At 41.6% G+C, this 24,288-nt stretch overlaps 1 protein-coding gene across 4 annotated transcripts in view; it reads left to right on the top strand.

Moving 5' to 3' along the window:
* Positions 1–24,288, top strand: part of NF2 (NF2, moesin-ezrin-radixin like (MERLIN) tumor suppressor) — a 68,792-nt gene that overhangs the window by 24,706 nt on the left and 19,798 nt on the right. For all 4 annotated transcript variants that reach the window (XM_033097573.1, XM_033097572.1, XM_033097574.1 and 1 more), the window contains exons 2-10: positions 1,001–1,126; positions 3,387–3,509; positions 5,481–5,564; positions 13,843–13,911; positions 14,780–14,862; positions 16,540–16,615; positions 19,102–19,236; positions 22,232–22,306; positions 23,573–23,686. In XM_033097573.1, coding sequence (XP_032953464.1) covers positions 1,001–1,126; positions 3,387–3,509; positions 5,481–5,564; positions 13,843–13,911; positions 14,780–14,862; positions 16,540–16,615; positions 19,102–19,236; positions 22,232–22,306; positions 23,573–23,686 — 885 coding nt within the window. The remainder of the gene's footprint in view (positions 1–1,000; positions 1,127–3,386; positions 3,510–5,480; positions 5,565–13,842; positions 13,912–14,779; positions 14,863–16,539; positions 16,616–19,101; positions 19,237–22,231; positions 22,307–23,572; positions 23,687–24,288) is intronic.

Genomic DNA, 24,288 nt, shown 5'->3' on the forward strand with positions numbered 1-24,288 from the left:
GCAACCTTGTATTTGAACCCCAAGATTGTTCTTACTGTGACCACTGACACTGGGATGTATCTCATGTGCTCATAACAGTACTGGGTGTCCATTTGAATGTCCACCTGATACTTGGGGGTCTTTGGGGGAAGGGGGCTTCCTGCAGCTAAAGGGTCAAATGGGAACTTCCTGGGTTATTTAACTTGAAAGCCACAAGGTGGCAACATTTACTAAGCTGCTGGGCATTTTCTTCCCCTATATCAAATAGATGTTGAGCTTGCTTTTCCAGCTACAAGATTGAATAGCTGAGAAAAGGGCACTAGGCTAAGCACACTATAGTCTGTTAGTATCTGTTCATGCCCTTGTTTAGATACTGAGAGTTTGAGATTACTCTGTGTGGCTGTGGGCCGGTCGCCTCCCCATGGCCTCAGTTACGCGTCGTGAGAGGGGAGACCTGGGATCGTACTGATGAGTTTCTAATGGTTCTTTTTCTGCATGATTTATGATTTGGGTTACAACTTCCAACCCTATATTCCTTTTTAGGAAAACTGATAGTAAAACTAGCCTTTAAATTAAAAAGAAACACTAGCCTTTTATCAGAGGGCAGGGTCATGATTTTTTTAAAAAAATCAACAACAAAATCTCAAGGGAATTAATGTCCCTAGAGGCTAGCCATCTCCCTCGGTTAACTCAGGAGGCTAGACTACCAAATGAGGATGCTTATTTACCAGCTTTCCTAAATTAGCTTTGGCGATATTAAGGTCTGTAAGGAACTGACCAAGGGAGGGATTGTGTATGCTTTGCAATGATTAAGCCATTAAGCTCTAATTGGTATTTTCCAACTCATGGTTTTGTGGAGGAAGCTATAAAGTTATTTAGGAATTCTATGCCCATCAGCCATCTTAGTGTCATCCCCACTTTTTGGAATCTGAGAGTAGAGTGTGTGGAGAACAGGTTTTTGTGAGAGCAGATGATGACTTTCGCTTATAATGTGTCTCCGTCTTCGTTTGTTATATTGCAGATGAAATGGAAAGGGAAGGACCTATTTGATTTGGTGTGCCGGACCCTGGGGCTTCGGGAAACCTGGTTCTTTGGACTGCAGTACACAATCAAGGACACCGTGGCCTGGCTCAAAATGGACAAGAAGGTGGGGCTGGAACTGAATGAAAGCGGGTATGGCTGGAGTGAGCTCTGCTGTTCTGCCCTGAGCCTGTGCCCCGTTTGTTTGCTCATCACGGGGCATGACGGATACCTACTAGAGAAAGGGGCAAGTCCTGAGGTCAGTCATGCAATAAGCCGGTCCTGGAGATGCCACAGGCTTTCTACTCCTCACAGGCTCTCCTAGGCAAGCAGAACCAACCAGGATTGAACTGTTGCGATCCCTGGCTTCTTTACTCATTGTCACCCGGCTGATTGCTTCTGGCTTTATGCTGTTCAATTTATTGAACTACTAGTCAGGCTTTGTGAATAAAGATTAGACACACACACACATTTTACAATTATGTCTTTGAAAGCTTTTCTTGGGGCTCATGTACTTTATGGAATTTTTAAAGTCTGTTTGAAGAACACCATGGCCCAATTCAATTTAATCATGAACGTGACGTGAGCTAAGGAATAGAGTGTCCTGGTCCTTGTGGTAAAGGAAGACTATCTGTTTTGTCCTCATGATTTTCTGGGGCTTCTGAAGCCCAGAGGTGGACAAGTCTGGGCTCCCAGCAGTTTTCACGTGGCTTAGAAATGGATGTTGCCTAGGGAAACTGCCCTCTGCGTGGGTTCATATGTACACACACAGACATGCTTACCTACTTACCTGCCTACCTAACCGTGAAAATGGATGAGGGTAGGGCCATGTACTTTTGTCAGTAACTCCTAAAAGATGCCTGAATCGCAAAGTAAGTCAATGTCTAATTCTTATCCTCAATGAAATCCCCTATAATTAATTGCCCACCTGATTTTATCATCTACTACATGGCATGATAAACAGTGAAAGCCTCCTGTCCTTCAGCAGTTTGACTCTAAACCCAAATGTTCAAATTGTGTTTACATATGTACACACTAATCTGAATCTTCACATTAGAATCCCTGCTGGTTGTAAATTTAATATGGTAATTCCCGGGGCGGCCAGTTAGCTCAGTTGGTTAGAGCACGAGCTCTCAACAACAAGGTTGCCGGTTCGATTCCCACATGGGATGGTGGGCTGTGCCCCCTGCAACTGGATTGAAAATGGCGACTGGACTTGGAGCTGAGCTGCGCCCTCCACAAGTAGATTGAAGGACAACAATTTGACTTGGAGCTGATGGGCCCTGGAAAAAACACAGTTACCCAAAAAACAAAAACAAACAAACAAACAAAATATATATATATATATATATATATATACATATATATATATATATATATATATATATATATATATATGGTAAATCCCCATGAATATGGACATCACAGTGCCACAGTGTGTCTGTGTCAGCAAGACTATCCTGGATGGGGTGTATTTTGAATCTCCTGGGCACCGCCAACTGTAATTTTGTCAGGGGCCTGGAGAGTTACTTATCAAAGACAAGCAGAACTTCTGTATCTTTTTGTGACTCTCAGCAAAGTAAATTTTAAATCATACCTGAGTGTTGGCCAAATGGATGTTAGATTGGGGGCATTGGGAGCCATGATACCTGCTGCTCAAAGGATATAAATTATGACACATGTTAGTGGAAGCTTCGAGCCTGTCACATGGCATGTTTACGGCCTGAAATGAAATTCACTCTGGAGAGCAGATGGTTCGAGCTTTTCAGTGGGTGGATGAAATTGTTAGAAGATTAAAGGCAGTGTGGTTTACTGATTGTGCTCAAGTATTTTGTGGGGCATCTCTAGAGGTTCCTTGAAACAAAGGGTTGCACAATGGACACATTTCACTTCTGTTGCTCAGTTAACGTTTAGATGATTTCACAGAGACCTAGTTCATCATCTCTAAGCTCCATTCCAATATGGACCTAAATGATGGGGGTGGGGGACAACCAGAAAAAAGAATAAAGGAAGATTTAAAGCCTTCAGAAAGTTTAAAACCTTCAGCCTACCATAAGGGATTGTGCCCAAGACCTTTGAGTTATAAATTTCTACTTTTCAACTATCTCTGTGGCCTTGAGAACATTTGTGCCTTAATCTTAGCTCCACTCACCCCTTGGGGATATTAATTAACTTGGTTCAAAAATGCCATGTGAAGTAAATATTACCTTCTCTTGTAGATGACTTTGTGAATGCCTCAAATTGAAGAATCACAATCTTTTGGGGAATGTGATGAATTTAGAAGGGAAATAACACATACATACTCCTTTCAAAAGGTTCTTTGATGGTTGCATGGGAGGAAGAGATGCCAATATAGCTTGTTTGTCTTTTGCTCTTCAATTCTTCAGGTGCTGGATCATGATGTTTCAAAGGAAGAGCCGGTCACCTTTCACTTCCTGGCCAAATTTTATCCTGAGAATGCCGAGGAGGAGCTGGTTCAGGAGATCACGCAACATTTATTCTTCTTGCAGGTACACCAGTCCATGCTACTGCCCTAATTATGGGGAGACTCACCCAGGCAGGGTTACAGAGGCAGCCTGGACAAACCCCTCGGAGCTGACCACAAATGCTTCATATTGCAAAAACGTTCCACCTTTGGAAAGTCAGTCCTTTTGGTTCTGTAATGGAAAAAATCTTCAGAATAGAACTACACTTGAGTGATAAGAATTGGTGTCAGATGAAATTGCAAAAGTGTGATGGTGGAAGAATGGGTATAAGTAGCTACCTAATTTGCAACCTCTTTGAAGACAGATCCTGTTTTCCTCTCATTACCTTGAAAGTACTCAGTAGTTGCAAAGGAAGTCTAAAGAGAGTCAGAAAGAGCAGTTCTTCCAAAAGTTTAAAATCTGTTGTCATTAAGGCAGGACTTCAGAACTCCAGTGACACTTGGTTACTCCCATTCAGACAGAACTTCAAACATCATATTTCATGCTACTCTGTCTATACTTGCCTTATTTCTCCCTTATTCCATCATAGATTGTAAGCCCCTTACAGGCAAGGCTCGCTGAGTGCACAGTAGGCATTCCACAAGTAATCACTCAACCGAACTGAAGAAATGAGGTGAGCCATGATTTTAGGTTCAAAGATAGCTCGTTGACTCTCTGGGGGCACAGTGGGCGAGGGCTTGGTGTTCTTCCCGGTTGATCAGAGCACTTCACTAGGTTCATGGTTAGTTACAGTGGTTGGCACTGCAGCTGCCTGTATGCCCAGAGGTACCCATTGTCAGTAACAGAAAAGATTGCAGCCGGGGTGTTAATTACATGATTTCCCAGAAGGCTATGTATAGTCTATCACATAGTCTTCTGATAATTAGTTTGAGCCTCAGATTATTATGTTCAGTAAATAATAAGTTAAATGTTATAAAAATCCTCAAATAATTTGTTTTACCAAAAAAATTTGCAGAAAAAGTGTGCGTGTGTGTGTGTATACATGTATACACACATTCCCCCATCCCTAACATTTTCCGGTCAAAGGGAAGCCCTTTCAGTTTTTCTGTAGTGTGTCTCTTTTTCCCTTTGAAAAGAAACCAAGGGATTGGAAAGTTGCACTGCTTTGAATGAAACCGCATAATGATCTCGCAGGCCCCAGAATGTCCTAGTGTCATAGAGATGGCTTTCTTGGAAGCAGTGCTCACCCCACGTGTGACTTTGGCTTAATTTCCCCTCATGCTGCAATGTTGGAGTGTTTTCATGGCTGAACAAGACAAAATTGACCGCTTTGATGAATCTGAGAAAAGAGTTGGTTTTTCCTGTTGTGTTTATTTCGGTGTGCCTCCCCCCACCCCCACTTTATGTGGCTCTCTTGCCTCTAGGTCTGGAACATCACACGCTGCACCATTCTACAAAATTAAATGCAATGAGATATGTTAATTCAACATTATGGCTTAAGAATTATATTTCCTGGACCTCACATGTACTTAAAAGTTTAATCGATCACACTTTATTGCTTCCTTTTTCCTTAGAGCAGGCATATTGAAAGTGATGGTTTTTTTCTGCAGTCATAACTCAGTGGCCTTGCTGACTTGTGTTAAGACTTAAAAGTAGACTCCATTTCCTCTAGTGCTGCGTGTGCTCAGCAGGGGCTGAGGCGGCAATCACCACCAGAGCTGTTCCTGACACTTCTCAAGTTCACGACTCTCCTCTGTCACAGCCCAGATGTTAGTCTCTTTTAACCATGAAGACTGTTTTTTCCTCTTCAGCGTTTGATCGTGAACAGAAGAGATAAGGGGCTTTTATGCATGGCCATCTTACCAATAGCTTCTCAGTGACTGAACTCCCAACCTGTCTGCGGCAGTAAAAATATTGTACCCCTTTTCAGAAAATCATTAGCAGGCTGGTTTGGCAGCCCTCATTAGAACACTCTGCAGTCATTTTCTGTGCAACTGGCCTGCACAGCTCACTTCCGCACACACGGTATCATTTCTCCCTTGTTGCCCCTTTCAGGTAAAGAAGCAGATTTTAGATGAAAAGATCTACTGCCCTCCCGAGGCCTCTGTGCTCCTGGCTTCTTACGCCGTCCAGGCTAAGGTAGGCTCAAAGAAGAAAAATTAATTCTTCTGGACATTTACGTGTGTCACGGGGCCGCTCCAGGTTGTCTGTTTCTTGGGGTTTTCTAGACTTCAGAGAGACTTCCCTCAGAAAGCAAGAGGTTATGGAACTTGTGGACTAGAGGAACCAACTGTCACCATCTCACTTCTGTATAATCTTGTGAGAGTGTGTATGTGTATACCGGTAAATGTACAGCTTGGTGAATTTCCTTTGTAATCTCATTGGGCACATGTGGTTACTTACATGCACTGGACCAACCTCGCTTTTTATTAACCGGGAAAAATGAACTAGGGTCTCCAGTTGTTTGGCCCAAACTGGAGACCATGAGTTCATTTAAGTCAGAAAGGCCCAGGTCCTCATTCCAAACTCATCTTCTGAGGCCCTGTGGCCCTATGTGTGGGGACCTCACCAAACCCTAGAGAGTGCCCTGCTTCATCCACCCCTGATGGGCACGCCGGCTTGCTTATGGCTGTTCACTGCAGGCTGTTTGGCCCGCTGAGCTAAGTTGAGCTTTCTGGTTGCTGAAAAGGCATTCCCAGAGACATCGCTATGGATTGAGAGTAGTTGGAAAGGGAGACCAGTGGTCTTGTGTTTTTGTCCGCTCTGTTTTTATAAGACCCGTACGTGGTCAGGCCAGGGAGCTTCGTGTCCCTCAGATTTCCACTTCAATCACATGCCACTTTTTCTTTATTTTTTTTCCTGAGGGTGCAGCTCACAGCGGCCCATGCGTGGATCGAACTGGCAATGTTGGTGTTATTAGCACCACACTCTAACCAACTGAGCTAACCGGCCACCCCACATGCCACTTTTTCTTGGTCCCTGTGCACACCACCTTTCACCGCAGTATTAGAAGATGTCCCTAGAATTAGGACACCTGATTACTTCTGTGATTTTGCATAATTTTTTGTTATTTTCCTTTTTTAGTTGAAGATGTCCATAAAGTCATTTCACTGTAGTGTACAAAAATTAGTAAGACTCTCTTTACTTCCTAGCCTACTTTTTTTGTTTTGGATAGCTTAATACAGTTTCAGATCAAAGCCAGGAAGTAACTGGCCTGTCATTTGGAGGGAAAAAAAAAATCTGTACATGCTAGTCAGACTAACAGAAGCACCAGATGACTCAATCATTTGCTGACTGGTCTAATATTTGCTGAGTATTCACTGGCCTGAGGGGAAGGAGTTGTTGACTCTGTCACACTACAGATGCTAAAGCAAGTGTCTGCCCTCAGCAATTTGCCCAAGGTCATTCGGGCAATCTTGGGGTAAAGCTAAGGGCAGAATTCATAGCTGTGGGATTATATTTTGTGCCTCCCCTATTCGACTGCCCAGAAAAATGAGTAATTGAAAAAAAACAGAAAATGGGCCTTGATTCAACTAAAACATATGCTCCCTTTTATGCTTTGATTAAGAATATTAATAACAGGAAAAATGTGTCCTTTCAATCAGTATCACCCTGACAGTGATGAAACAGTCGTTGTCACTCTCGTTAAATCCGAGCACTTCCTGGCCCGGAACCGAGTTCCTTTTTAGCACACTTTCCCTCCTGCTGAGAGGAGACCCAAGCTCTCAAGGACACTACCTCTCTTTGAAGGGCTTCCATCTCAAAGGCTACAGTTTTTTTGCATGGATTTTGGGTCACAAATTCAAAGGCCACCTGTGGAAAAAAATAACTTTTCTGGGCTCCAGCAGATGTTTGCTTAAACATATTTCACTGTAGGAAAGCCCTACTAATTTGAATCTGACTAATTTAGAGATGAAAGTGATTCACAGACAGCATATGCGGTTCATATGGAGGAGGATGTTCTGTTATTTCCGGTGTAAAATTTCAGGATCTCACAAATAAAGCTAATCTGTGGCTTCACGTCTGCATTTGGGAAACTAAGGATTATTATAACATGCTTCCAGTTTCCAGGACTGCTGGTTAATATTAAAAGGATATCTCTGATTACGATATTAATAAGATTTTACATGCCTATAGTGTTTTACAGTTTTACAAAGTGTTATAACATGAATATTTTGTGTGATACCCAGTGTAGTCTTTTCTGTAAGCCAAGGCTTGAGAGTCTTATGCTTGTTTTATAGATGAGGAATTTAAGGCTCAGAAAAGGGTAATACTTTGTCTAAAGTCACAATACTTTATGTTAATTCTTTTTTTTTTTTTTGATGGAATTTATAGCCCATTTGTTGATGGACAGGATTTGAAGCAGAACGGAACTATAGAGTGGAGCCGGGATGAGAACCCTGGTGTCTGTTTGCCTAACTCGGCTCTTTACTCTTGCCTCTCACTGCCTAGCATATGCCGCCTTTTGCTAAATCCCAGATTCATTTATGTGGTCACATTAGTCCAGACTTTTCAATAAATTGTATTGGTTCCTTCCATTATGTTCAGTTTGTTTTCTTCCACAACCTTTCTGAAACAGAAAGGAACTTTTAGAAGTGTGGAGGGGAAAGCGAATGGAGCTCATTAACACATGAAATGTAATTATGCACAAATGTATTCATTAAAGTGTTTGAGCTGTTTGATATAGACACAGTTAATTCTGAAGCATAAAGAAACAATTACCCTCAAAGTATAAATACAAATATAAATCACATGGTTCAGTTAACAAGAACCACATTTCTTAGTTGGAGTTTGAGTTACATTTGAATCAAAAGTATGGGCTGGGTATTTTTTTGGTCCAGTCACATGGTATAGCAAACCATCTTGCAATGTTTTAAGCCACCTGTTGGATTTATATTGACATTTTGCTGTTTGAAATGTGTTCTTATTAAAAATGACTTTGAGAGAGAATGGTACGTAATTTATCAGTCTTGCAGTAATGGCCTGCAAACTCCTAGTGTTCAGAGAGAAAAGAGTGGTGGGAAAGAGGGCTTTGTGTTTCTTAGTTAAGTGCTCTTTGATACAAATTAGGGACAGAGTACCAAAAGGCAATTGAAAAGTGGCAAGAGTTGAGGCTGGAGAGGTCTGCAGAGGCCAGATCAGAAAGGGTCTTAACTTTATCCTGTGGGTGATACAGAGCCAGTGAAGGGTTTATATTTTAGACAGATCCTTTGGTAGCTGTATGAAGGACAGATTGGAGTGAGACACAAGTTTGGAAACAGGAGGACCTTTTAGCAGGCTCTGTTGGTCATCCTGGTGACTGTGAGGTTCACACCTTGGGCAGAAGTCAGTTGGATGGGAGGAAGCTGACTTAAAAATATCCAGGAGGTAAAAGTTAATATAAATGGTGCTATACTCTGCATATTTTTCTTTTTTTGCATATCCCTTTACAAAATGGTATTTTTTTTCCCGCTCAACATTGATTTTGAGATGTATCTGTGTTCTATGTGTAGTTATAGCTCATTGATTCTAACTGCTGTATAGTAGCCATTGATGAATAAACCCAGTTTATTTATTCATTCCCGTTATGAGGGAAAGGTAGATTTAGTTTCTACTTTTCCCCTGTTGTAAACAGTGCTTTACTGAAAATCCTTTTATATGATTCCTTATATACATGTGCAAAAGCTTTTTCCCCTTAAGGTAGATTTCTAGAAGTAGAATTGCAGAAATATCCAAAGATATATGAAGAACTCCTAAGTATGTATATAAAAAGACAGCAGAACAATGGGCACAAAGGGTATGAACAACAGGCACTTGATAGGAGACAAAAAAATGCTCAGTCTCACTAGTAATCAAGAAAAAGAAAAATTAGAGCAACAATGAGGTAACATTTCAAACCTGTAAGATTGACAAGGATTAATAAATCAATAGGAGCTGGAAGGGACTGTGAGTTGGCATAACCTCTGTGACGGAGGAGGTGGGGGCTGGTCAGGTGAGAAGACAACCCCCCCCAAGTCCCTGAAAGTCTACTTCTAGGTGGTTACTCCAGAGAAACTCCTGCACGATGCACCCTTTTCACTTAAAACTGTCAGAACGGATAGACTCATCTCATTTTTTTAAACACTGAACAGTATTTCATAAAAAGGAGGGACTATGGATTATTTAAACATCTCTATTGGTGGGTATTTAGGTTTGGTTTTCTTTATTATTTTTCTGTTATTTAGACAGATACAATCAACATTCTCGAATATAAACATATGAACAGGATTCTCTATGATAAATACCAAGAGATGGCATAACTGGGTTGAAGCATAAGAACATCTAAAACTTAAATAATGCTAAGTGAAAGAGGCTGGACATAAAAGGCCGCATATTGTGTGATTCCATTTATATGAAATGTCCACAACAGGCAAATCCATAGAGACAGAAAGGAGGGGATGGAAGAACGATATTAGGAGTTACTGCTAATGGATATGGGATTTCTTTTTGGGGTGATGGGAATATTCTGGAATTAAAGTGGTGATGGTTGCACAACATTGTGAATATACTGGAAACTACTAAATTACAAGCTCAAAATGATGAATGTTATGTATGTAAATTTTATCTCAATAAAAAAAATTAAATAGATATGGCCAAATTGCCCTCCAAAACTGTTGTCCTAATTTAACTTCTAAGAACAGTGTGTGACAATACCTGTTTTTCCACATCCTCATCAACAGTGGATGCTATCAGTCTTTTACATTTTTGCTAATCCAACAGAGAAAATAGAGGGTTTTTTTTTAAGTTTTCATTTCCTTGATTACCATTGGGGCTGAGTATCTTTTCATAGATTTACTAGCCATTGTATTTCTTTCCTCTGTCAGTCAAGTGTTTATGACTTGCCCATTTATCCACTGTATTGTTTTATCTTTTTCTAATTGAGTTATAGGAGCTCCGTATGTGATGGGTATTAACCTTTTATTTTTTTTATCTTTATTTATTGGAGTGGCATTGATTAGTAAAATTATGTAAGTTTCAAGTGTACATTTCTGTAATCTATTTACCACTCAGTCGCAGTTCTCCTTCTATTACCATATATTTAATCCCCTTTACCCTCTTCTACTATCCTTTTCCCCCCTTACCTTTGGTAACCCATCTTTTTATCTTTTTGTTTTGTTTTGGTAACCCATCTTTTTATCTTTTTGTTTTTTCCCTCCTTTTGCCTTCCCCCCACTTTGGTTCAAGCCATTGTTTCTCAGTCTAGTTGTGTAGGACACAGCTCCCTGGCCCATGTTGGTATTATAAGCCTCTGCCCCCCACCCCCAGGCAGTCAGTCAGTCGCCGGTCGTTGGTTGGCCACTCACGGCAGCTCTTGCCAGCCGCTCCTGGCAGCACACGGAAGCCCACGGCAGCCCACACTGACCTCTGGCTGCTCACCGCAGCCCAGCTTCAGGGAGAGCCATTGTTCACAATCTTAGCTGTAGAAGGTGCAGCTCACTGGCCCATGTCGGAATCGAACCGATGACCTCAGGGTTAGGAGCACTGCGCTCCAACCACCTGAGCCACCAGGCTGGCCTTTATCTTTTTTTCACATGTCAGACTTGTCAATCTTTTTATGTTTTGAGTGACTTTTAGAATGACTTCACCCACCATTATTATACACGTGTTCTTCTATATTTTGTTCTAGTCTTTTGATGAATTTTCATTTATGGTTTAAGTCTTTAATCCATCTGGATTTTAATAACTGGTACGTGATAGGGATTTTATTATTTATACTGTATATGTATGTATTGATCAAATCTTTATGTTTTGTGAAATCCTGGTCAGAGCACTTGGTCTAATTTTCCATACATACAGGCAAAGGAAAATATTTAATATCCAGAAGGAGCCTCTGTTTAACCTAAGAATTCACTCTGAGAATCCTGTAAATGATGAACTCCTCTCTTGAATTTAAATTCAATTGATTTATATCAGGAATGAATCAAGGGTTTTTGGGGCCTGAAGTTTATATGACTTAAGGGGTTCTTTTCAATGCAAGAATACAAATTACGAATGTAAAAATTCAGGTGCAGAAACCCCAGCTTCATTAGCTTTACAGTAAATTCAATCCTGGTTATATTATCAGAATGCTTCCATACATAAAAGGATGAGGAACAGCCATCTCCATCTATGCAGTGGTATGACTTCCTTTTATATTTACCAACTGCCACAACTTGATAATTTTTTCTTCTTTTGTTTTTTAAAGAGTTATTTAAGAGCAGACACATACATCTAGGTGGCTTTAATGTAAGTGGAGTTAGTCCAATGGAGAAGTTCTTTCAGAAGAATCTTTGCTGCCTCTGCATTGCTCAGATGTAACCTATTTGATCTGTGGAGTAGCTGGAAACTCAGTATAATAATGTGGATCGTTAATCTTATAAGCCTTTGGAACCTGAATTTACAACTTTAACTTTGCATATCTGCTTACTTTTGCATTAGAGTTTGGTCAGCACTCTTTAAGAGGCTTGGAAGTGCAAAGAATAGGGCTTTCTTTAGCCTCCTACCCCTTTAAAAATTAGAGAGGCAACCAGTGATCAGTGTCATTATAAACAATGCAGAGACATCACTAAGACCTAAGCACTGTGCAAAATGCTTCCCTGGATTGTCTTACTTCATCCTCATCACCTCCTGCGAGGTAGGCAGTGTTATGACTCTTGCTTTCCAGATGAGAAAGCTGAGGTTTAGCGAGAGGGTGCTTCACTCAAGACCTCAGGGGCCTACTCCGGAGTCCCCACTTCAAAATCCTCTAAGACCAACTCTCTCATTTGCGTTTGATAAATTAGAAAACAGACTCAGAGAGGTGATACAACCTGAGTTTTTTATTGTTTGACACCAGGTTGTATTGAGTGCTATGTATCAAGCATACTTTTAAAAATTTTATGGGTATTATTTAATGCCTACAAGAGTCCTATAAGATAAATATTGTTATTATCCCCATTTTACAGATGAGACACAGGTTTTCAAGGTCACAGCTAATAAGTGAAAGAGTTAGGATTGAACTTGAAGCAGCCTGCCTCCAGAGCCGGGATCATACCTGCACTCTGCAGCTGCCTCACAAGAGAGCACCGTGAAAGCTCATACAGTTACTGACTTACTATTTCCCCAGGCCTTTCAGAGATCAAGACAAACCAGGTTCCTTCAAGTTTTTTAAATGGAGTAATGCCTAGAGAGGGTTACCCGATCTGTGACATATTTTAAATGTTCAAATTTGACAGATTCCTCTAACACTCAAAAAACAATGAAATACCATTCTGCGATTTACAAGACAATTATGAGATTCATAAGAAATGTTAATTTGTGGGGCTTTTGTAGGGTGGTATGGGAATGAAGCATGACTTCAAGTTGCTGACAAACATCTCCTTTCAACTCCACGCGTGTCTGTTCGGTGTATGACTTCATTTGGAAAACACATCAGGAGTACAATTTGAGGCTCTTTGGGAATGACAGGGTGGGCACATCCTGACCCAGTTTAGTGGGATATAGAGTCAGCAGCCTCGTGCCTGACCTTTCTTTTGTTTTAACAATGTTGGTGGCTAAAAGGCTAAATGTTTATAGAAGATTCTACGAAAATACTGAGCTTTGTTGGTTGTAGTCAAAAGAAAAGTTACCAAATGCGGACTGACAAGAGACGGGCTTTGATTTTATATTCTGTTTGTTTTATGGTGAGTTTCTTTTGACAAATTCCTTCCTTTTTGATTATTTCCTGGTCAGACTAAAGTTTCCTAGGAAAGAAAGGGATCTTTTTTCCTTTTTTTTTTTCTTAAACCAGAAAAATAAATCAAGTTATTCTCCTGGATGAAAACATTAAGATGCAGGGCCCATTTCTGGTCCCACTAGTGACTTGCTCTGCAGCTTTAGGAAAGCCAGTTAACCTTTTACTCATTTCTTTGTCCATACAATACAAATGACAATGTTGGCAGCACATTTTTCCAAAGCATTTTTCAGAGCCTTCAATGAAAGATATTAAAAATATTGCCAGCGTTATTCCCAGCTCCCACCTAACAATTGGCTCTAATTACCAGCCACTTAGAAGCATTTGTAGGTAAGGCTCTTACCACACTTTGTTAATCACAATTTTCACAGTTGTGTTTTGTTGTGTCATTTCAAACGCTAATGTTTTGGCAGTGACTGCTTTCTTTGTGGGTTAGAAAGCACAACACATCTCCAGCTCCGTTGCCATACAAATGTCACGTTCTTATTAGCACATCACCCGTAGGGATTATGCAGCTCTGTTCATAGATATAATCAGCTTTGTATTTTCATTCAAGGATAACAAACTAGCAAGGTTGAAATCTTGACTTGTCATCGGGATTGAATTGCTCCCTGGAGTTGGGAGGGAATGCAACTGAGTCCAGCTGTTCAGAAATGACAGTTGTCTTTCAAATCTCAATCGCTTGCTCTCCCTTTCTTCTCCTTCCAGTACGGTGACTACGACCCCTCTGTTCACAAGCGGGGATTTTTGGCCCAAGAGGAATTGCTTCCCAAAAGGGTAAGAAATCAAATTCCCTGTTTGGGAGAACGTAGCAGATATGTGGTTTACAAGAAACCCAACTTGAAGGACTTGAAGGAATAAAGAAGTTTGTAACAAGAACATTACTATAAATATTTTGTAATCAGTCTTGAGTAAAGAGTGTGAAATCTCTGTTAAAAATACTAAAAAGCAAAGGTTCATGGAATCAGCTTGGGGTGGCCAGGACCATCATGGCCTGCAAATGGTCCTTTCTTTAAAGGTGGGTTTGCATCATTGATTTCCAGGAAGGAGTGTGGAGCAGCATGTGTTCAGGCCTGGGAGTTGAGCTGCTAGCAGCTCTCGGGGTGAATAGAGGAGATGAGATGGGGGTGGGCATTGTAGTTTTTAATCCTTGGTGTTGTTCATCTTGTTCATTAGCCACAGAAGCAGGCCCTCCCTCCGTTTTGCTGCTTCTGATTTTATAGCTCCACTCATCCATCATGTGTAATAAAGGCTTGCGCCTCACCTTTCTGGCTTTATCTGCCCCTTTGATGGCTTCTGTGCAGGCGAAGGCAGCAGCACACACAGCCTGGCCTGGCTGGCCCAAGATTAGTGAGCACTGCTCTCACCGAGGTCCTCCCTCTGGGATGTACAGCCCAGGAAAGTGGGGCCACTGCCCGGCGAGGGGTACCCCTAGGCCTCAGTAATGGTGCAGCTTTCCCAGTTGTGACTCACACTGAATGGTGCTTGTTTACACGCCCACCCCTGCCTGTGACTGGCTCCCTGTGTGTGGCTTTTTGAAAATAGCTGTGCTGCTTTGTAAACCGGATGCACAATTGTAAAATGGCAAACAATACCAAAGCTTTCTGTGTGTGTGGGCTTTTTATTTTGCTCTGTTTTTTGATAGGTGATAAATCTGTATCAAATGACTCCAGAAATGTGGGAGGAAAGGATTACAGCCTGGTACGCAGAGCACCGAGGCCGAGCCAGGTGAGGCTACTTCATTTTTGGTTTCAATTTCTTTATGGGCTTTTTGTTTGTTTGTTTTTTTACGAACTGTAAAACTGGGACATGCTTGTTGAACAAAGTGAGTGTATAAAAGAAAAGAGAGAACTGGGAGTAATGCTGGTCGTCTTGTTTTGTGTGTCCTTTTTCTGGTGGTATGAAGTGGGCGTGGGTACCGATGGCCTGTCAGGATGTACAGACCCTATTGCATTCATTAGTCATTTCGTTTCATTTTAAGAATTCTATTGTATGGATATCCCATAGCTTTTGCGTCCGTTCCTCTACTGATGGCATTTGGAATAGCTATAGGTTTTTCACTTTTACAAAATGTTCTGCGGTATATACAATCTTATATTGTTATAGTATAATTGCATGAGTAGTTCTGCCCATAGATTCTTTAGAAGAATTGCTGAGTCAAAGGATGTGAGCATTTTGCCTTTTGACAGGTGCCACCAAAGGCTGTACTTGTTTACGTGCCCATCGACAATGTATGGGTGTCTCCGCCCTCCCTTCTCTCCCCAACACCTGTTTTTATCAATGTAATTTTTATAATCTAAAAGGTAAAAAAATGAATCTTAAACATTCATTAGCATTTCTCTGATCGCTTTAGGAATTGATCATCTTTTCTTTAGTCTTTCAAAATTCTTTACTCTTCTTCAAATCAACTTCCTGTCACGCTTTTTTTTTTAACTTTTCAAAAAGTATAACATGCATACCAAAAAGTAGACAAGTTCTAAACATACCGTGTGATGAATTATCACAAAGTGAAAACACCCTGTAACACCAGGTGACAGGTGAGCACACAGCCTCCCCTTCACTCCCCCTCCTTCCTTCCCAAAGGGAACCTCTCTTTCTAACTCCCTAGATTAGCGTTGCTTGTTTTAAACTTTATATAAATGCAGTCAGACAGTTTCTGTTTTTTGTGTCTCATTTCTTTTGTTCAGCATCATATTATGAGATTTGGGTTTTTGACATGTGACAGTGGTTTTTTTCATTTTCATAGCTATGTAGAATTCCACTGTATTAAAAAACCACAAATTATTTATCCATTCTACTATCGAAGAACGTTTAGCTTGTCAGGTTGCCTCCCGTCTTTTGCTATTACACATAATGTCAGAAAATTTTCCAAAGTAATTATACCAATTTACATCAGCAGTGTGTGTGATTTCTAGCTGTCCACCTGCTTTCTAACACTTGACATTCTCTCAGATTGAATTTTTAAAATTCATTCGAGAGCGAGAGTAGAAGGTGGCTCTGCAGAAAGAGTTGTTTCATTATTAAAAACCTTCTAGGTGAAGAAGATACACAACTAGATAAAGCAACACCTTAAATAAAATTTGAACATTCAAATCCATTTGAGGGGAGAAGATAACATACCACGTGCTTTTCTTGAATTACTTGAAACGGTTGTCACTGTTTATCAAGGGCAAAGTGTGAAATTGAAGCCAAGAGATGCTGTAATGAATTTGTTCTCTTGTCTTTGTGGGGATGGGAAATTCTGCTTGACCTCATTGTGTGTAACAGACTCAGCGTTGGGAAGAGCTTCACTGGTATCTGCTCTGGCTTGCATCTTCCAGCAGGTTTGAACGCTCAGCTTGGCATGCACCACCCTCCAGTTTTCTCGCTTAGCTCCAGTAACAGTATCTTTCGTTTTCCTCACAGGGACGAAGCTGAAATGGAATATTTGAAGATAGCTCAGGACCTGGAGATGTATGGCGTGAACTACTTTGCAATCCGGGTGTGTTGAAGCCTTTCTGAATTCCCTGTATATAAACAGAGGTTGAACCTGGGACAGACTGTTCAAACGGGTTACTTCCTCATTCTAGGGTGGTAGACTCTTTAATGGTTCAATAGTGAGGAAGGGAAGAGGGTCTTATAGCCTCGTGTTCTATTTTTAGACTTCAATTAGATCCTAGGTAATTAAGTGTCACTTGAGCCTTGGGGGGACTTGGCACTGGTCCCTGCTCTCAGCAGAAACCTGTTTGAATGCTCCCAGTGTTAACATTTGATTATTTCTGGCTCTGTAAGATCTCCAGGGGGCACCGGTAAGTATTTTCTTCCCCCACAGGGCACAAGGAGAGTAAAGCTGCTTTTATAGATTACTGATTTGTTTGGGTGGGGACTCTTGTTCTCGCTAGCAGGCTAATTGGTTTTCTATTCAGACCATCATTAGTCCACCGTCCTCTGGGAACCCATTGCTTCGGCCATCAAATAGGCATTTGTTTTCAGTGGAGGTCTGGCCTTTCCCGTCTTTCTCCTGAGGGTCCCCTCCTAGATGCAGAGTGTAGGCAGCTCCTTCCAAAGGAATTCCTGTGAATTTGCTGAAGTGTTTCATTGCTGGCTCCAGACTAGAGATGAGTAGACGTTAAAACAGCTGTCCACAGTGGTCCACCTTTATAATCGCAGTATAGTTTGCTTTCCTTTTTGGGTCCCTATAAATTCTATATTAAATTTGGGTAAATTGAAACACATTTTAAATATTCCAGGATAGCTGTCTACATGATTTATTTGTTTTCTAAATACAGATTTTTTTTTAAATGGATTATTTTGCTTAAAATAAGACACACTGAAAAGTTATGTTATTTCATATAGTAAAAAGGTGCCTAAAAGATTTTCTATAATAATGCAGAAGGTTATTTTTTAAATTTTTATTAATTTGTGTTTACCGATTGTTTGGTTTCTTTAAGGTTAGGCTACTTTAACACATGTTTGTGGTTTTATCAACACAAGTCCTCTGGCCTGATATGCCCAACCCCTAGATGCTAGAAAGCTAGTGTTTTACAATCCTTAAAAAACAGTTTCTTATTAGGGAATATTTCTGTAGCAGTCAGATAGTGTTTTGTATGTGTTTCTTGTGTTATGCTAGACAAATAGACAAAGTTAATGGATATTTTAGTGTCTTTTGTGTTAAAGGTCCTGAAATCTCACCATCAACTAGGGGACATACGTGCTTAAAACAATTTAAAAGCAGCTGCTTGAGTCCTCGTCTCTCTGTTTGAAATGGTGGAGTGATAATGACAGGAGGCAGAGGGTGGAATCCTTTTTTAAAAAAAAAAAAAAAAAAGTTAGTTAGAAACATAATGAAACATCTCATTTTCCAAAATGTAGCATAGATTTTAAAAGTACAAAGCCTCACTTGTGTTAACATGGTCATAGTTTTAAGAGCTTTGCAGATGAGCCCAGGAATCTCTCTCGTGGTTTGGTCCTAACACCTGCCATCAGGGTGTTAGAAGGAGGAAAACAATTTATCTTGGAGCACTCACTTCTCCATCGGGCACCTGCTGTTAGGTTGGTACTTCTCCTCACAGTCCAAGTGCCTTGTTTGCAAATCTGTTTTCCTGCCCTTGAGTCTGGGTTCAATCTCTGTTGTCAGCAAGAGGGTCAGGTGCACAGACCACAGTGCAGGTGAGTGCTCCAAGAGGCATTGTTTTCCTCCTTCTAACACCCTGATGTCAGGTGGATGGACCTGCAGCACAAGGATGTGGCCTCCGGGTCCACAGCTGGGTCAGGGACCTGGGGCCCCAGGGTGCTTGCCCTCTGGCTGCTCTGACGACTGACCAGGACCGCCATCAGCGATAGAGCATGTGTACAGTCAATCAAATTTTTAAACAGCTTTCTTGAGGTATAATTTATATATAACTCATTTTGATATAGTTTTCCATCATTTTATTATAAAAAGATTTCAAATAATTTTTGAAAGAATTTTATAGCAAATACCCATATATACCCTCTGCCTAGATTCTATAGTTAACATTTTATTATACTATACTTGCTTTATCCCATTAAGACTACGTTTTAACATGTAATAAGACCTTCTGATCCCAACACTTAGAATTTTCTTTCAAGGTAGTCCAACAACCTTTTCTTTTACTATAAAAAAATGATTACTTCTACAGATTTTTATTTTACGTCTGTTATAACCTGATTATTTAGTTAGAGGTTAACAATACTCAGATAGCCACCACTTGAGACATTGAGCCAGTGACAGGAGCCTTAGTGGTCCCTCTGTGGAACACATGAGTCACAAGAATGGCATAGTTTTGCCTCTGCCTGCCCGGATTCAGGAAGTTGGAGGCCCCCTGGGTTACAAGACAGCTGTGACTTCTGTTGGGCCCTGTTGAAACTTGTCATATATAACAGTGTGTGCCAGGTCTTTTGGGAAGTTGAATAAAATCTCGAGCCTCAGCAGGAGCTGACAGTGGCTGTTCTTTGTCGACTCTACAGAATAAAAAGGGCACAGAGCTGCTGCTTGGAGTGGATGCTCTGGGGCTTCACATCTATGACCCCGAGAACAGGCTGACCCCCAAGATCTCCTTCCCGTGGAATGAAATCCGAAACATCTCGTACAGTGACAAAGAGGTAGGACATGTCTGTACTGCAAGTGCACCAGTGGCCCAGCAGAAGGTCTTTCCCCATCTCTCCTCCTTGCTGTAGCATCCCCAGCCAGACTTCTCCTGTCTCAGGAAAATCCTTTCATTTCCAGGCTTCGCGGTTTTAGTTGTTGGTTTTTGTCGTATTTACAGCACAGTATTGGCATCCTGTTTTCAGATAGCATCACTAACCCTTCCCCGCTGACTAACAAGAGGCTGGGAAGCTCAGCCTGTCAGGACTAAACCCCAAAGAACAGTAAATAAAAAGTAACTTTTCTTATTACTTGGCTTTCTATTGCTGGTGAGAAATTCTCTTTGTATTTTAAGTGTGCTATATATTAAACCCTCTCTCTGTGTCCAGTGCTTGACACGTGGTGTGTGTGTGTGTCCATACGTGTGTGTGTATCTTAGCAATGATATAAATAATGGTATCAGGTTAACCTGCTTATAAAAATTTAAGAATAAGTTTAAATAACATAGATGAACACTCTAAGTTAGAATTCAAATATTTCTAAATAGGATGGTGACCTTTCCCCAACCACTGTAATCCTACATTCGTTTGTTTGTTCATTCAGTCCTTCTTTGTTCATTTTAAAGGGATTATTGAGCATCTGCTTTGTGTTGGGTTTTGTAGGGGAAACACACATGTAGAAAATCCAGCCCTCAAGGAAGTTATAGTCAAGCACCGATTGGGCGGCTGTAACTGCAGAGTGAGGGACTGACCGCGAAGGTGACGGTGCTGTAGCGCCCCTTTGCTTACAAGCACTCACCCCTACTCTTCTGCTTCAGTCCTCACAAGAATGCTGCTGCTCGAAGAGTAGGGGCCAAGTTTTGGTTATCTGGGTCACATCAGGAAGCAGAGATACAGAGGGATCAAGTGACCTGTGTCTGGTGAGTGGAATTATAGGGGCTGAGCTCCAGGTTCCCTGAAGCCACATCCCCTGCTTTGCTGGGGGGCACAGAGGACAAGCCCTGAGAGCACGGCACCAGGCAGGGGAGAGCAGGCCCAGGCAGTGCTCAGCGGCGGATGGAGCCTGCACAGTCAGGACGCTGAGGACGTGTGTGGCGGCTCATGTTACTGCCTGCACAGCCCCCACCCCGGAGCAGATTTCCTGTTTTCTCTTTCCTTGTAACAACTCGGGGAAAGGAACACCAGCCCCTTGTTTCTAATACATGGTTGAGATCAACTCAGCCACGCTCTGTGAGACAGACTGAGCTTCTTAAAACATTCTGGCTTTCAAAGTTTTGTAAATAGCCCAGGAGATGAGCATTTAGGTGTTTATTTTTGAAAGTCCTTAAATTGAAAGCTCCACATGACTTAAAGTAGTAGTAGGTGTGCCATGGTATGGTCGTTTTTCATCTCTAATTTTATAAAGTCTGTTTCCGGCGCAGCCACACATTTGTGCTAAAGGTTCCCGACACACTCGTTCTTCGCCAAACCTAAGGATTAAAGTCTCCCCTAGAATGGCCTGACACAAGAAAGTCTAATATACGCTCTCCAGGGGCAAGGCGCCATCATGTTCTATCATGTCAATAACTCGCACAGTGAGAAGACTCCAAGCTGGTTTGACATAATAGGAAGTAATCTTAGTAGTTAAGTATGACAGCCATGCTGTCAAAACAGAAATGTTGGTTTATTTTAAGTGATCCATTGATTCTTTGAGTGCACCCTGGCATGGCGCAGGGCCTGCGGTTTCCCCATTACTTGTGGTTTCCCGCTGACAGCTCTGGGATTTGACAGCAGGGCCAAAAATAAGCTCACGAAATTCACAAATTGCAGCCTACACAAGCAACGCCGCTTCTAAGTTAACTTGACCGAAAGCTAAACAAAGGATCATTTTCTCTCCTCATTGTGCTAACCCCCTGTTGGACAATATAACATGCAAAAGAAACACCCAAGAATATAGCTTCCAAATGTATTTATCTGCTTAGCAAGTCTTTCCTGGGAATGAATATCCATTTCTTAAGTGCATCGTTGAAATCGAGGATCTGTCTGGTCTCATCAGGAATGATTGGGAACAGCAATTGCCATTTGTTCTTTATATGCGCTGCCCTGCCTAGTGTTCAGGCCCTGGGTTCTCACACGAAGCTACCACCATATCCTTATCACTCATCTTTCTCTCCCCTTTGATTTCAGGAACTATGTTTTCCGCTTCCACTACAGTCCATTCATCTTCACACTTTACTGTATTCCTTCAGCTTTCATCTAATAATCCCCATGTTCAGAAACCTGGAGTGACTCCCTGTAGCTGTCACATCAAATTTAATCCCCTCTGACTGGCTACTCTCAGCCCACCTCACCACCCCTGCCTTCCTCTCGATCTAAGCTCATATCACCTTGTCATCAAAGAGCAAATAATGGCGTACACACACACACACACACACACACACACACACACACTCTCTGCTCATTTCTCCATCTCCTTATTTCTATTGCTTGCCCTGTCCAAAATGCCCTTCCATCCTACCTTTTAGCTTCTCATATTTTTCATCTAAGACCAGCTTACGTCCCCTCCTACTTAAGCCAGATCTACTCTGAACCCCCCAGGACATTTGTGATTTGTGCTACCCAATGAGGCACTCATATAGGATGTAATTTCTTGAGTAATTGACTGTTGCTGGTCCAGTTCAAGCTAGGTTGTGAGCCTCCTAAAGTCAGGGCTGTGCCTTAGACTCTGGGTGGCTCTCTCAGTGTTGGCCTGAAGGTTGGGCCCATCAAGGGTTCCTATTTCAGGTTTAGATGATGCCTAAGTTGGTGCCGGGAGCACACCTCCCAGGATCCTGAGCTTCCCCAGCACCAGACTCGGTGCCCTCAAATGCTTGTCGTTCACCGCGGTTTCGTGCCCGGGCACCAGGAAGCCAGGAGAAGGCACAGCCTTGTGCTGCATCTTTGCCAGTATGCTGGCTGCTTTTGTGGAATGTCCCAATTGGTGCTCACATTCTAGGCTGTCAGACTGAAACTGTTTTCTCCTTCCACCTTTCAGTTTACTATTAAACCATTGGATAAGAAAATCGATGTCTTCAAGTTTAACTCCTCAAAGCTTCGTGTTAATAAGCTGGTAAGTTGAAATCCCAGTTTTCATTACTGATAACTGTAGTTTTTGTGAGAAATCAAATGCCTTTTTTGAAAAAGTATCAGAGTGATATCTTACGAGATATAGAATATGGTTCACTTGGACATGCTTTTCTGATGCGCCTGAAATACTCTTCTCTTTAGATTCATCTAAAGGGTTAAACCTTAATTTTATGATGAAGGATTTTTAAAAATTACTTTTATTGAAGCACTTCATAAATATAAAAGGATAAGTATACATATGAGGTATAAAGAATGGCAGAAATACTGCCTAGCTTTAAGAAATAGCACACCCCCAACACTGTTGAAACCACTCACGTTAGCTAGATCCCCCTCTCTCTTCTCCAAGGGTGATCATATTTTCTCTAGGATCTAGAGAATATGTACATGTAGCCCTAAACCTGCAGGGCTGTAGTGTATGTCCACGTTCAAGATCATGCCATATTCTTTTCCAAAGAAGGTGAATTAAGTTACAAATCCAACAGTGGTGGGTGACACTTCTTTTTGCTTTATGTCCTCAACAGTTATATTATCAGTCTTTTAAAATTTTTGCCAATCTTGTGCATATACAGTGGTATCTCGGTGTCATATTAATTTGCATCTTTATATTTACTCATGAGGTTGAACATCTTTCTGTGTATTTATTGGCCAATCTTTTTGTCTCTTCTATCAAATACTTGTTTTGTGTCTTTTGGACATTTTTCTCTTTGGACATCGTTTTCTTTGTTGGTTATGTCTTCTCTCAGTTTGTGACTTATTTTTCCTTTTTTAAAATAAAGTTTCAAGGGCTTGATGTTCGCCTTTAAGTTTTTAATAATTCTGGAGTTGATTTTTGCATGCAGTGTAAGGGAGGGCTCTAACTTATTTTTTTCCGTATGAATAAACAACCTGTTGTCCCAGGCCAGCCTATTGAGTGACCTTTCGCATCCTCCCTGATCTACAGAACCACATCTTGACTTAGCAGAGTGAGGCACATCCAGAAGATATGCTAAAGTTTCTTCTATTCCTCTCTTCGATTTTTTTGGTACTTTTTGTCCCCTGCGGTACCTGAGGCACCTTTATTTTGCTGTGTGCAGAGCTGAGAGCACTAGAGGTCTTTAGTAAGTAGAACTCTGGTGTTTCACTCCACACTTTCCTCTTCAGGCTTTCTGCTGCTCACAGAGCCCTCAGACAAGATGCTGTAGCCCCGGTGAGCTATAGGCAGCCAAGTTAATTTGTGGGTTTGACATTTCTCCTGCTTCCATGGCCACAGATTCTTCAGCTCTGTATCGGGAACCATGATCTTTTCATGAGGAGAAGGAAGGCTGATTCTTTGGAAGTTCAGCAGATGAAAGCCCAGGCCAGGGAGGAGAAAGCTAGAAAGCAGGTGAGCAAGACCAGGTTTGGATGGCTGTTGTCGCTGCGGGGTGGTCTTGGCCTGGGAGGTAAGGAGTGGTGGTGGGCGGACTGGAGTCATTTGGTCACGGATGTGCCTACTCTTATTTTATCCCTTTTGGGTCTTTCTTGGCTGATGCCCAGCTGGTGGGGGTATCAGCTCTGGAAATGAGGAATAAACTCTAATAGCATATCTAAAAGAAATGTCTTTAGTTATTTTCCACTAAAGTGAAGTAAGTAAAGTGTGACTAGATAGCCTGCATGTATCCATCCATCCATCCATCCATCCACTCATCCATCCATCCATCTCTTGTCCAGTCTAGCTAAGCTTTCTTTTCGCCTGCCTGTCTCCTTTTCCTGGACGTCTCCTTTTCTAATTAGATGGTGCTAGAATGCGTGGCAGCATTCCGTGCCTGCTGCTGGAATGCTAATTAGACTCCGGCCGCACTTCCTCACTGTGGATCAGCCCAGGCGGCGCATCGCCCGCCACGGGAGGTGCCAGGAGTGCCCATCAGCAGACTGGATGATCTACATCATTGTTTTCTACTCATAGATCTTTTCGACTCACCGAAATCTACTCAACTAATCTGAGCC

Source organism: Rhinolophus ferrumequinum, chromosome 25 (assembly GCF_004115265.2).
Source record: "Rhinolophus ferrumequinum isolate MPI-CBG mRhiFer1 chromosome 25, mRhiFer1_v1.p, whole genome shotgun sequence".
Taxonomy (NCBI): domain Eukaryota; kingdom Metazoa; phylum Chordata; class Mammalia; order Chiroptera; family Rhinolophidae; genus Rhinolophus; species Rhinolophus ferrumequinum.